Raw genomic sequence first — 14,359 nt, forward strand, 5'->3', positions numbered from 1 at the left:
TTATGGGCATTTCATATTACAAAACAAAAACGCTAACCAGTGAGAAGGACCACCTCTTTGTTCATATAGATTCCTCTTTTTTTTTAGTATGTCTATACCTCAAGGGTTTGAAATCATTCCCAGCTGATTTTGGGGAGTGGGGATCCTCTACAACACAATTTTTCATGTAGCATTTTGTTGTAAAATGTTTCACAAAGCCACATTTCCAGTGTGTTGCAGAAAACAAAATGGTTTTAAACAATAGAGCAAGGAGAATGCAAGGCTATTTCTTTGATGAAAAAAAAAAGTGAATAAAAAAATGGTGGAGACCTACAGAGTGGCTTTGTCTTTGTTCCAACAATGTATCATGGAGAACACCAATATGCACACCAGACAGCTTGAAGCAAGTTATTTATTTTTTATATACTGAAAAGAGTCTCACTCTAATCCACTTCAAATCTGGGCACTTCAGATTTTCTGCTAAGGATGTATTTTATTGCTCTAGCTAATTTTAATTTACATAGGCAAAATATTTTGCTAGTCCACCCTTATCAGCAAGAGTCTGATGGTAGAAAGGCAGGCAACTGGATCTTTGGTTTCAGCAAAGGATTGCCATCTTGTTTCAGACCACCAACTCACACAGAAATGTCACTTCTTGTCCTAAATTGGGACCCTCTTGTGTGTCATACAGATGAGGCACAAATCAGTCTTCCCAGCAGGAGTTTATGGGAATGATCTGGTTTTGGTAGGAGGAGATGGTGCCTGAACCATACTGCCATTCATTCTGAGGAGAAAACAGTGACAACACTGATGAGCAGCAGGAAATGAAATGGAATATTTATCCTATCAGCAATATTTGATACACAGTCCTGAAAGAGACAAATTGTGACTACATGTCCCTATAGAACTGCCAGTACCCCAATGAAAAGGTGTTACTTCCATACAGACTGAAGGGAACTGGGTGAGTATTGAATACAGCTACACACCCATCACAGTTTGCAGATTCTATATTCACCCAGAGGATACATTTCCATTGAATATCAATTCCTAAGTGTGAATTCAAAAATTCTCACTGTAACACTTTTGGTTAACATACATGTAGCTGTACCTAACATGTAACACGTTAGGTGGAGGTTGCTCTCTTCTCCCACGCAGCAAGCAATCGGACAAGAGGAATTGGCTCAAGGTGACCCAGCAGAGGTTTACATTGGATATTAGGAAAAATTCCTTCACTGAAAGGGTGGTCAGGCTGTCCAGGAAAATGAAATCCCTGTCCGCGGAAGAATTAAAAAAACATGTAGATAAAAGGTGCTTAGAGACATGGTTTAGTGTTAAGTTAATGATTGTATTCAATGGTCTTTACCTACTTAGAGGTCTTTTCCAACCATAATGATTCTAACAGGATTGCTTCTAGAGATTGCTGAAACAGCCCAGTATCTTCAGCTCAGTCTACAAAAATTTTTAATCATGACTTATATTCCAGGTGTACTTGTACTTTTCCTTAAACTCTTCATCTCTTGTACTTAGGCTCTACTAGATAGTTCTACTACATACAATTAAATAATATTAGTCTGATGATTTCCGCAGAAAGCTAAGTCATTAATTCAATGTTGTAATATTTGCTAATTATAAAATAACTTATTTTTGTCTTTCTATATAAAATCGGAAAGGAAAACTTTTCTCAAATTCTGAACACTCAGAAAAGCTGAGAGGCAGCTGTATATAAAGGTCTCAGAGTTCTGTTTAAAGAGGCTTGAAAGGCTTAGACTGTAAAACTCTGAGTGCTGACTGCTTTGTTCTTGCTGTAACCATACAACTGTTCTTCACTCAAAACACTGCATTTAGGTCCCATTTACTTACCCAAAAATGCTATCACTCACTGCCATCTAGTGTTAATGGCACAGACTGCCAGGAATTTCAAATTGCTATTATTACACTTTGGAAGTTCCATCCTGAGAACCTGGCCATTTTTTCACTGACAGAGGGAGCAGCAGATGCAACAGTGCAGAAAACCTGAACAGTTTATTCACAGGAATAGATCTGACTTTAGGAGCCACAACAATTTCAGAGACTACAGTTATATTTTTACTTTTTCTGCTCTGACTGTGCTTACATGCTCTCTTCCTGTTTCACTGTTTCACAACAGGTTTGGCTCTGGAGCAGAGCTGCTCCTCCAGCATCCTCCTCCTCTCTTTATTTTACCTGGCAAGGATTTAAAGTCTCAAAGCTGGAATACAGCAGTTGAGTGAGAAAGAATTTTGCCTACTGAGTATCTGTGGCAATTTTAAGGCACAAGTCACAATAATTTACAGTGCATCTTCCAGTGTCTTCTGAAGAATGAACAAGTTCTGTACAGTGTGAATTACCTCCTAGTGACTACCTTTTAAATAAACAGGAATTATAATTGGCTTTCATGAGAAGAATTATATACTAAGCTAATGTACTAATAATTATATACTATACTAATTGTATACTAAGCTCTTAAAGAAAATGTCTGAATTCAAAAGCAGACCACAGAGCCTTACCACAATGCATAGTCATAATTAGTTTATTAGCACTGGTTTTGAAACAAACATATTCAGGTACTTAAACACATTTTAATTAATGTTTATTAAATTTTATATATTACCATATATTACATAATGCACTGAATATTCAGAAAATGAATAATAAAACCAAAGTGCAGATTAAAATAGCAAGATCAGTTTTAGGTTATCAGGAAGGCCAAAATCACATTAGCAGTATAAGGACAGCAAACTGTAAATGACTAATATTAAACATGTCATTCTATCATTGCTATGTGCATGCGAGTACAAATGATCCTGCTGTGAACTGCTTCCACTTATCCAGAAAAGAAAGTAGTTCTTCCCTTACATTAAAACTTCATGATCCTTCATTTCCTACCTTTCAGGCCTGATCCTGCAGTCCCTACTCAGCACAACTTCCAACGCACTCAGATTAGTTTAGTACTTTTTCTTTAAGCTACACAAAGCCCATTGGCTCTCTCCAAACACCTGAATAATAAATGACTAGAATCTAATTTCTAAAAATTTAAAAATTCTAAAAATATTCGTAACAGAAAATAATGTAATTGCATATAGACCTAAGTGTACCAGGGCCAAACCCAGGAACAGATCTAGACAGAAGCCTTGGGAACTGCCAGGACAGCAAGGCTGGCCTCTGTTGAGTTAGGCACTTTCCTGATTAGCCAGTCACTTTTAGGATCATAGTTTTGGATGTAGACATCTCCAGTCTCTTTAAATACTGTTTTGAGCACCTGCATCCTGGTTTTGGATCTGGCCTTTTTTTATACTTGAGTACATGATGTATCACATTAACATTATGCAAAGACAATAAGTGGAGTGACCCTAAAGTAGAACAAAATGATAATACAACATGATACCATAGCCAAGTCTAGAAGAAGGTATTGTTCTTTTCTGTGCTTGGGTTAGGCACATTTGTTTTAACAGCTTTTAACACTGTATCCCATTTACTATTCTTGTGCTCTAACTGCCTCTTCCTAAATTTGTGCTGAAATAAATCATTGCTGTCTTCATCCTCAGCCTCTGATACTATCTCCATTTTTTGGATAATCAGTTTAATGAGGTCATGTTGCTTTTCCAACAATGTTGATATATCTTTGAGCCTAAAAAGCAAGCAAACAAACAAATATGCATCAGGTTTTGTCATTTGATTTCAAAGGACATTGAAGTCATTAAAGTTACAGATCTAAAAATTGACAGTACTTCACTCTTCTGACAGTGTAACTAAAACCTTCTGCTAACAAAGCCTATTATCTAGAATACATTTAATTCTTCAACCTGAAGAACTTCTCCATGTTACAGGAAATAGAATTAAAGAACAAATCCGTGGTTCTTGTGAAAAGCAACTTAATATATAGTTAAGGTAGAAGCAACTTCACTCTTAAATAAAGCTGTTGACTGCTCTATCAAAACTTTTTCCTACTGACCTATTTCCTTGTCTGGCAAGAAAAGGCCAGAGCTGCAATTGCAATAAAGCAACTAAAACATCTAGTGAAATTCACAACTATTTTTACACATATGAGAAATACTCATGAGGCACTCACTGATCGTTTTCAAAGTGCTATCCAAAGTGCAATTGATGCAATTAAGTAGTTAAACTAAGTCAGCATCACATGTACAGAACACAGTGTCTGTTATATCTAAGGAAACAATGAAAGAAATGGGAAATGTGACTAGAAACTATCTTTATAAAACTACCAAAGAGGCATTTTGAAAATCTACTTTTCTGAATGTCTAGACTCACAAAACTGCAACATGAAATCTGGTGTGACGGAAAAGGTTCTTTGGGAAGAACAGTTGAGGGGCTTTAGATGTAGTTAGAGTTTTAGGGTTTTTTTGGTTTTTTTTAAAAAAGAAATGGTAATACATGTTAAAGTATGTGAAAATCACAGAACTTAAATGCAAAGTGAAAGAAAACCCTGTCCCAAACCAAAATGCAAAAATACATACACTCATCACTGACACTAGCTCCAGTAGTAACTGAACTCTGTTTTGAACTCTGATAAAAACACACTGGTAATGTAGCAAGAGTTTTCAGTCAATATTTTCAAAGTAGTAAAAATGACTTTCCATAATGATAAGGTCAGAAGTTATTCTATTGCAAATAATTTTATAAAATTATAGTTTTCCTCCTTGTCTGTAGGAAAAAAAAAATCCTAACCAAGAAAGAATCTGTAATATAATATAATATAATATAATATAATATAATATAATGATGTAGTATACATTTGAAGAAAGACTTGCTAAAGTCCATGATTTGCCTATATCTGTGGGTGTAGTCTCACCATCTTTCAACTCTTGCTGAGTCTTTCATGCAAAAAAACCAAACAACTCAATCTGAATCTGTGCAGGCAGACAAAAATTTAGTAGATTTAGATTTAAAAAAGGAAAGGAAAAAAATGGAGAAAAACTACTGCAGGGGAAAGTGAGACTGAGTGAGAATATTTTTTTTCTAGTTGTTCATTCATAGTAAGCTTTTTTGAAACCATTCTTATGGATATGTTGGTACGAAAGTAAATCAAGAAAGTACAAAGAATTCCTTCCAAAGCTTTGGGAAACATGCTTTGGCCAAGAGAGAATCAATACCAATCCATTTTTGGGGAAACAATCTGAATCTGATTTACCCAGTGGAAAGTCAGTAACAGAGTGTGTATACTTGCAAACTGACTGGAATTACATCACTTGGGAATTCTGAATAACCCTTGAAAACCTCAATTTGCAAAACTCTGAAATTAAAATCCATCTTCCCCATTACTTCAGATTACTTTCATGAGCAACAAGCTGTGCTGGTTTGGGCTGGGGACACAGAATTTTACTTTTTAGATACAGTATGCAGCTTTAAAATACTTTCAAAAATAGAAGTATGTTTGTAATATTGGTTCTACTTATTTTTTCAACTGCAAAATATCACAAAAAATACCTGTATTTCTGCTTCAGAACTTCCAATTCTAGTGTTGTATCAGGGCTCTGTGCATATGTGGTAGAGTCCTCACACCCAAAGCAATACTGGAACACGCTCTAAACAGAACATGGAACAAAACTTAAATAGGTCCTATAGTCTGACAACAGATTAAATATGTGAATAGTAAGTCTTCACACAGTGTTAACATTGAAAAGATTTTCTGTTTTGATGCTCTTTTCTTATATATTAAAACGTTTGTTTTATAAGAAAATTCAGTCTATGAACAACAGCTCAAATAAAAGAAGAAAAGCCAAAAGGGAGTAATTCTACTTTTTATCTGAACATCTTTTGTAGCTTGACTTATTTAATAAAGTTACAGTTCACTGAGTACTCAAACACTAATTTTATCTGAATACAGCTGCACTCAAACTGATTTATCATTTTCACTGACCTTAGTCAAGGTCTAATCACAATTCCCTTGATGTCAGTTAATAACACAATGTCCTTAGCAATGTGTGTACAAAGTCAATCATACTCCTTTTTGGTTAGAATTCCTCCGTCTAATATTCACCATCTTACCATAAATCCACAGTATCTCGGCCTGTTGGGATATACAGTGATTGATTCCTGGTCCACCCGACTTAAAAACCAAAATGGCAGCTTCTTCTCTAAGTTGGTATGAAGATTAACCTAAATGTGGTTTTGCATTTAGAATTAGATATGTTGTCTTAAGATAAATACATATTATATGTAAAAATAACAATCATGCCACTATATTCAATTCACTAGTACTACCCCACACTGCAAACAGTGGTATAATATCTGAACAGTCCAGCCCAGACACCAGAAGTACATTGTCAAAACTAGCACTGAGTATCTTAGCAGAATTAATTTCTCCACATAGATGTGCACCTTTTTACTAATGAGAATTTAGTACAGCAGAATGAATTTGGTATCCTTTTGATTTTTGTGTACCTTCTTTCCACAGGTTGTCTACTAAAACAAAACAGCAATTTCAGGCTTTGCAGTGACTGATTTTGAGGTTCTGGTTTTGGAAAAACTCAGAATTGCTTGAATTGATGGTTGAAAAACTCCTTAAAAATGCGTTTGCTTGTACACTTCCTTGGCAATGATTCATATGAGTGAAAACGAGATTCAGGGTAAGATGCCATGCTCACCAATTCACTTTACAGATGTCCTAAGATAGTGAGGAATGTGATGACAAATCAACTGATTATCTAAATGGTGTTCTAGCAACGATATGAACTTCCAACATTTGATGCTTTCCTGGTCTGTTACCTACCTGCATTGCAATCCTCTTGAGTGCAGCATATTTTTGTACTTCAGCAATATCACCAACAGCCAAACCAATCTAGAAGAAAGAGTTCATTACCTATTTTTTCATGGTCTGTTATTTCAATTGTATTTCTCATTTTCACTTAAATAAAAAAATATTCCAGAGACTTAAATTATTTTTTCACTAGAATTTGGAAACATTGTTTATATATTTAGAAAATATATATCAATAAATGTTGAGAGTATTTCTACTGAAAACACTCTGTTGGTAAGGCACTGAAGTGCCAAGAATAACATCCTTCTTTTACATTCTTAATTACTGCTGTAATGTTAACAAATTGGTTGATCTCTTGATTAAGTAGAATCATGGCTGCAATAATCAAGTTTAAAAAACTTGATTATTGATCAAGTTTGACTTTTATTGCTCAGCTCAAGTGAAAATGTGATTTTCTAAATAAAAATTACATTCAATGGAACATGACTGAAAATATATTACATATTTTCCCCCCCTCTTCACCATTGTGTTTTCTGATTCTTAACTTTCAGGTCAAGTTTGTTAGTTAGTTCTATCACTACTTCTGATTGCTGTTTTGTGTGCAGTGAATATCTGAGTTTGGGGATTTATTCTTTTAAATTAAATTCTTTTTACTGTTAGATTATGATAGAAGGGATTGAATAAAAATCATTGTTCCCCAGTTATCCTTATCAAGACCTCAGAATAATACATTGCAGCTCCAATGCAAATTGCATCACAGTTATTACCCAAAGACATACAAGTTACTCCTGGCAGGAGTGAGGTGTGGGAAAATACACAGAGCAGTACACTGGATGGAAAACAAGTGCAGAGAATGGGGACATTTTAAAATGTTACTGAAAATATCCATTAAATAACAAGTGGCTGTCACTTACTGAGTAATTCTATACACTAGAACTCTCTATACATACTCGTGTTTAACCACTTTTGTATATTAATAAATAGCTTATACTTACTAGCAAGTTCATAAGAAGGATTGGAATAAGCAAGGTAAATATAATGAGAACTGTGTAACTCAGGAATGGATATGGCAATTCACTGCTTAGTAAAGGATCAAGGAATGCATCATGGTAATTAATGTCTCCCAGCATCATTGCAAATGTCTTCATTACAGAAAGCAGAGGTGTGCTGTATGTTTGCTGCAAAAAGAAACACCAAAATAAAGAAAAAACCCAACTGATGGAATTTGTAACTGAAGTCTTGAGATGCTTTAGTCAAAGATAATATTTATAATGATAAAAACTTAACTAGAGTATTGAACTAACCTGTGAACCCAAAAGGACAAAGAAACTCAGCCCAAAGGCCAGTATCAGGAAAAAGAAAACCACAGCAATCCGAATCAAAGTCCTCAAAATTTCCCAGAACATCACAACATAGATTCCATAGTTCTCAAATCTAGGCAGTAAGTGAACAAAAAAAGATATAGAATCAGTCACAGAATCACTTAGTTTGGAAAAGACTTCTAAGACAATCAACTCCAACCACTAATCTAGCACTGCCAAGTCTACCCCTAAACCACTAAACTGAAGTTTGAGTCCTTTTCAGTTATTTCTGTAAGGCAGTAAGTAACACTGATTTTCTTCTGTGGAAAGAGACAGTGCCTCTCTGAGAAATTGTGTGATGGTAATGAACCTATTCTACTTTCACATCCAAAATAGTGCAAGTGATCTTACTCACAGCAATTCTAAACTGTATAATCTTATACTTTAATGCACGAGAACAATTTTCAAGATAACATTTTTCATGGATAACATTTTTTCCCTCCATAGGCATAGGCAGTACAGAATTGTACCACTGCTGCATTCAGAATAAAAACATTAGCAAACTATTCAACTCAAAGCAAAGTAGCAACCAGAACAAAGGACAACTGGCACCATAATCTACATAGTAGCCACATGCCTGATTTAAAAGATTTCACTTTTTACAAGATGCAAAACAAACGATGTTATGTAGTTTTAGTGTAATACAAACAATGGCAAACAAACAAAAAGAAACACACTGCTCAGGAAAAGGAGAATAGCATAATTTTAAGACACCTGTGTTTCCAACAGCAATCTGTTGTTGGCAACCCTCTCCTATTCTTGATTAACACAAAAACTAAGTATCAGAACAGGAATTACCGTAAAGCAGATTAAATTACTTTTTCTTTCAAACCTGAACTTGGGACTTTATGTCCTCTCTCAAATCCAGGGACCAAGAGACTTTTTAATGCTACTACAATAGCAACTGTGAAAATCTCTATGCATGTCTTTCACTCTGAAACCTTATGTGCAAACTGAAAAGGTCAAGCTGAAAATAAAGCAAACCCGATCTTTTCTTACTTATCAGGCATTTATTAGGCAAAATTCAGTTGAAGTCAATGGAATCACAGGTTGCTTTGGGAAAAGACAGCCTGAATGAGACAGAAAAACCACAACACTTAAAAGTGTTGTTCTACTGCAACACACTTAAAAAAATAGGCCAGGAAAGCATTTCATCCAACAGCAGAAGAAAGGTTGTGCAATCATCTGTTTACTTTTTCCTGCTCAGGCTCAACCCCCATTTTTTCGGGAGCAGACAGGACACGCCCATTCATTGGTCTCTGAGATCAGACACAGGGGACAAGGTTTGCAGCAGAGGCAAGACCATCAAGGTACACTCTTAGCCATTAACTCTGCTTACAAACCATGTCCTTATACATCCCTACTACAGTAAAACAACCCTGAAATTCATCAGCAAATGTTGTGTTTGCCTGTCTGCAAGATTTCTTGGGGGTGATTACTGCATATGTACAATAAGAATTGGAAGAACATTTATGCAGTGTTACCACATTCAGTCCTGCTCAGACACAAATGTGTTTAATTTATTAGTCTTAAACACTACACCCACAGTAATTTTTCCTCCACCCTGCAGTTCATAACCCTTGGACACTATTGTACCAGTGACAACATTTAAGACAATTAAGACCAATAAACAGACATGATGTCAACTGAAGAAATTTACAGTTACATCAATTGTAATTTTTTACAGGACATTATGGCATAAAGTGACAAATGCCATTTAATATGGGAAATTATAAAGGAATTTACCTTCTGCCAGGTATTACTCATAAAACCTGACTTCCTTATACCATTCATAATTCATATCCTTTTATGTTCTTTTAAATTCAAAGTCTATACAGTATAGTGAAAGATGATTTAAAAAGGATAAAATTAAGCATGGCTGTACTTAATTAACATTAAAATAAATATTGTTATTTCTATAGTTGCTATAATACATGTTGTGATGCTCTACATGAAAAACACTGAAAGTGACTTTACAGCTCAACACAGAAAAAAAATTTCTACGGTCCTAATCTGGACACTTGTATAGTTTGAAAAAAATAAAAATACAAAATGGGATTCTCAAACTTGATCAGTCACAATTTAGGATATGTAAAATATCTGAAAATATTAAAATATTTTATTGTAAAGCCTGTAAAAAAATTTTTACCGTTGAAGATAAAGCAAGAAGTTCATCCAAGACAAGTATACAGCAATTGCTCCACATTCCCACTGCAAATGAGCTGGTGTATTAATAAATAAAGAAGACACAAAAATTATGCTTGTAGTATAAATGGTCCAGTCCAGTAGATTTGAGTAATCCAACAAATATTTCAATTTCTAGGATTTAAGAGAGAAAGGTTAATATTTACAAGTCATCCATCATTAAAACACTGACTTCACTATTTAATTTCTCTTATCAGTTTTAATTGTTACATATAAATTAAAAAGTATAAATTAACATTTCCCTTCTAATCAAGAAAAAAACAGATTAATTCAAATATCATACAAACTGCCATGCAAGCACACTGTCTGATTAATGTTATTTCTCTCTGTACTAACCTGCTGAATCAGCTGAAATATTTCTTTGCAGATGCCCAGTAAACTCATAATTAAAACTAAACACATACACACCCTTGTAAAGTATGAATCCTGAAACAAAAATCAGAGCACAAAAAGAAATGATAAATTATTAAAGGAATGTTCATTTAATCTCTACCTATTATATATACATTATATTGCCAAGCAAAGTAACCCTGATAGCCTGTGTCATATACTTATTACTATCTGTATTCTGTTTTACTAATATTTATTGTGAAATCCCTGTTCTGGGTTGGGCTGTATATGGGATTCTCATGATTTTTTCATATATCAGGATATCTTTATGAAACTTGTACATCCTTTGCATTTGTTGTACTTGATATTTCTACTAGCATATCCTTTTTGAGTTCCTGTTTCAGTTCTATGCTTTTTCTCTCATGTGAATCCTTTTTCTTCAATATTAAATAAATATTATTCACTTCAGGGAAAAATTGAAGCAACCATGTACCAAATATAAATTTCTCGGAAAAAAAAGAAGAAATGAGAACGGAAAATCATCTAAGAAGGTTGCTGCTGAATGTTTAGAAATATAGCTTCAATTTTATGCCTTAGAATTGCTCGATCATAAATTAATCTAGAAATTATTTAAATAATCATACCTTTTTGCTATAAAAATCTTAAACAGATTGTAACTACTAATTAAAGTACCTCATATTCTAATGGTCTTGCTTCATAGAGGTCTGTTCCATTCAAAGGTCTTCCTGGTTGTATGTGAGTGACCAGAAGAGTCAGTGGGATGAGACCAAGAGAATATATGCCTAAATTCATTAAATGTGCTCGAAATCCATAGGCCATCCTTGAAAGTCAGAATGTTAAAGTTACAACACTTTTCAAATTTAGAAGAGCATGCATTCAAATTTAACAGTCAATAATATCTTCAAGATGAGGAAATAAACATTTCTTGAAATGTCCCTTTGTGATGAATGTGTTCATCACTTATGTGGCCAAAAGTGTATTTGCCACTCTGAAAAACCATTCCTTTCACTTTTAACTTGGCAACCTTATTATATATTTTGCAATAAAGAGGAAACAAAGACAGTAGTTGTCTTTGTTGTAAATATCAAGAAATCTTTACTAAATACTGAGTTGTACTTTATGGAAAAGACATTTGCTCAGTCATCTCTATAAACATACACATTTTAATAAACAACTTTCAGGCAAAATAGTATTTATCTGGACATGCAGTATTATAATATTTTAGATAATAGAATATAATTTTTATATAATAAAATATCGTAAATTTTTATTTTATAATATTTTATATCCATTAAAACAGACCAACCATTTCATAAGCAAATATTCTTTACACACAGGATGACTGAGTAATTCCATGCGATTGTGGCGCACCATGGCCTACAAAACACAAAAACACAAGGGTAAAACTTAATTCATCTAGGCAAGCAAAGTGCTTACAAAACTGGCTGAGCCACCTTTTTTACCTGATTATTAGCCTAATGAAAAGTAAAATACTGCAAAATTCTTTTGATTAAGCACTCTGGCCCAAACCCTCACTATCTTGCCCTCTCTGCCTGCTAAGGCATTCAGCTTCTCTGTGGGGCTCTTTTAGTCTATTTCAAGCTTCAAAAATTATACAGACACTTTTCAACCATACCTGTGAGACCAAGTTTTACATTTAATGAAAAAAATTATTTATTTACTTATTATTAGACAGTGTAACAACTAACTGCCAACAGGAATCCCAAAAAGCAAACATATTGAGCCAGAAAGTTTGTTATATAGACATTTTCCAACAAAGAATGAGAGAATAGATTGACAATGCAAAACCTAGCAAATTTGTTTCAGGCATCACAAGTATTTTGCAATTAGCATATGAAACAAATCAGCTTGTCAGGTTTTTCAGTGCCTTACACTCCAGTGCATGGTCACTACGACTGGAGTGTGGTTTTCTCTGATGCACTACCTACATGTACAGCACAGTATCTTGAGCATTCATAGTTTTATCTAAACCTAAAATAAATTTTATTTATTACTTAGAACTTTGGCCCATACTTAATTTCAATATACTTTCAATATAGAGAGTTATGGGCTTTGGAGAAAAAATATTATGATGAAAAATTCAAGCCTCTTCATTTTATCTAAACCAAGACAGCAGGCAATGATGTCAGGTAAAACTTACATTTAAAGTGGTAAGTGGTTCATAGAAAATATCTTCACCATCCTTTACTTTCTTGTTAAGTGTCAAGGGACACTGAAGATATCTGAAGTTGTATTCAATCTATATAATACACCAGAAGGGAAATATAACGCAAATTATTATCTCAGTCTTAGATGATGTTCTTAATACAAAAAATCTATCTTTTAGAGAACATATTGTGTCAAGGTAGTCAGAATCGAGATGTCTATTTACTGTCAGCTGAACACATGCCATCGAGATACACATCTGTGACTGCAAGGTGTTTAAACGAACAGCCATTTTGAATTTTAAAATAAAAAGTGCTCATTTCTTGCTAAAAGGTTACAAATAAGAAAGGTCATTTTCAGAACCGTGATTTTTTTTTAATGCCTACTTTAAAGAAAAGCTTGTCTTTAAAAGTTACATGGCATTGATTACACAATATAAAGAAAATGTGCAATAGCAAAAAATTTGCAAGTTTTCTGTTAATGATGAGGACACGATCCAATATAATCATTGAAAAGGTGATTTTCAATATGGTTTGAAAGGTAACGTAACTGGAGGACATTCATGTCTCCCTAGCATTAAAAGCAATCTACTGCTTAAGATTTTGGGCAAGTATTTACAAAACAAAAAAACACGTTGAACTCTAAATTACTGATGACAATTGCACCACTTATTATAAGGATACTTTCCACACTCATAGATATTACATGCCTTCTCTCACTGCTATTTTGAAATACCCATTGCAAAAATTAACACAGCAACGATGCAGTATATGGACTGCAGAAGTTTAATGTCACACTTATTAAAATATGTAAGCATGAAGATTACAGAAACTGAACTTCAAACTATTTACAGTCCAAAGGATAAAATAAGATCTGTCTCCTGTGTTCTGTGTTAAGATCTGAGATTCATCTACAATGGTACTTTACACATATGAACTTGACATGTACATTAAAATATACATGCTTTGTACTTTCCTAAACTTTTTAATCTACTTACATAGAAGTCTCGACTTGTCTTTTCCTCTGAAGACTCAATTATGCAGTTGTCCAACACCAGCTTTCCAGAGGAACAGAAAAGTGAATTAAGGTGATATAGGCAATGCTCAACAGAAAGAATATGTTTGGACCAGGAGAAAATGACCATCAAATACAACAATCAGCTAACGGAAGTGATGACTCAGTCAGATTTTATGATGTAAGTTTTGAAGACATAAAATTCCAGAGTTTTCATGTTGGAGTTAAATATAAATGCAGTTTACAAGGCTACATGCTAGTTTACAAGTATGAAGTGTGAAGAGTTTATGAATACATATGTACCACTTTTAATTAAAAACAATTTCTGTTGTTTCATTTGGCAATTAGCTAAGAGAGTGAAAATATCTCAGACAATTTTGAACTCAATTCACTTATGACTCTCATGACATTTATATATATTTTTTATGTTATTTTTATAACTCCATTGATCTCAGGAAGCTAGAAACTTTTCTAATACTGAAGAACTTAAACTGGACAAACTGTGACTATTACTAAAATACTATTAAATAATTTTGCGAACTTATTT

The 14,359-nt window shown here is 33.9% G+C and overlaps 1 protein-coding gene across 2 annotated transcripts in view; it reads right to left on the reverse strand.

The window, feature by feature from the left end:
- Positions 1 to 2,511: 2,511 nt before the first annotated feature.
- TRPA1 (transient receptor potential cation channel subfamily A member 1) overlaps positions 2,512 to 14,359 on the reverse strand; it is a 31,738-nt gene continuing 19,890 nt past the window's right edge. For both annotated transcript variants that reach the window (XM_064389084.1, XM_064389092.1), the window contains exons 16-27: positions 13,796 to 13,855; positions 12,794 to 12,892; positions 11,939 to 12,009; positions 11,305 to 11,452; positions 10,618 to 10,707; positions 10,226 to 10,395; positions 8,020 to 8,149; positions 7,711 to 7,893; positions 6,728 to 6,796; positions 6,004 to 6,114; positions 5,443 to 5,540; positions 2,512 to 3,625 (exon numbers count right to left, since the gene is read on the reverse strand). In XM_064389084.1, coding sequence (XP_064245154.1) covers positions 3,394 to 3,625; positions 5,443 to 5,540; positions 6,004 to 6,114; positions 6,728 to 6,796; positions 7,711 to 7,893; positions 8,020 to 8,149; positions 10,226 to 10,395; positions 10,618 to 10,707; positions 11,305 to 11,452; positions 11,939 to 12,009; positions 12,794 to 12,892; positions 13,796 to 13,855 — 1,461 coding nt within the window. In that variant the 3' untranslated portion in view covers positions 2,512 to 3,393. The remainder of the gene's footprint in view (positions 3,626 to 5,442; positions 5,541 to 6,003; positions 6,115 to 6,727; positions 6,797 to 7,710; positions 7,894 to 8,019; positions 8,150 to 10,225; positions 10,396 to 10,617; positions 10,708 to 11,304; positions 11,453 to 11,938; positions 12,010 to 12,793; positions 12,893 to 13,795; positions 13,856 to 14,359) is intronic.

This window comes from Passer domesticus, chromosome 1 (assembly GCF_036417665.1).
Source record: "Passer domesticus isolate bPasDom1 chromosome 1, bPasDom1.hap1, whole genome shotgun sequence".
NCBI classification, from domain to species: domain Eukaryota; kingdom Metazoa; phylum Chordata; class Aves; order Passeriformes; family Passeridae; genus Passer; species Passer domesticus.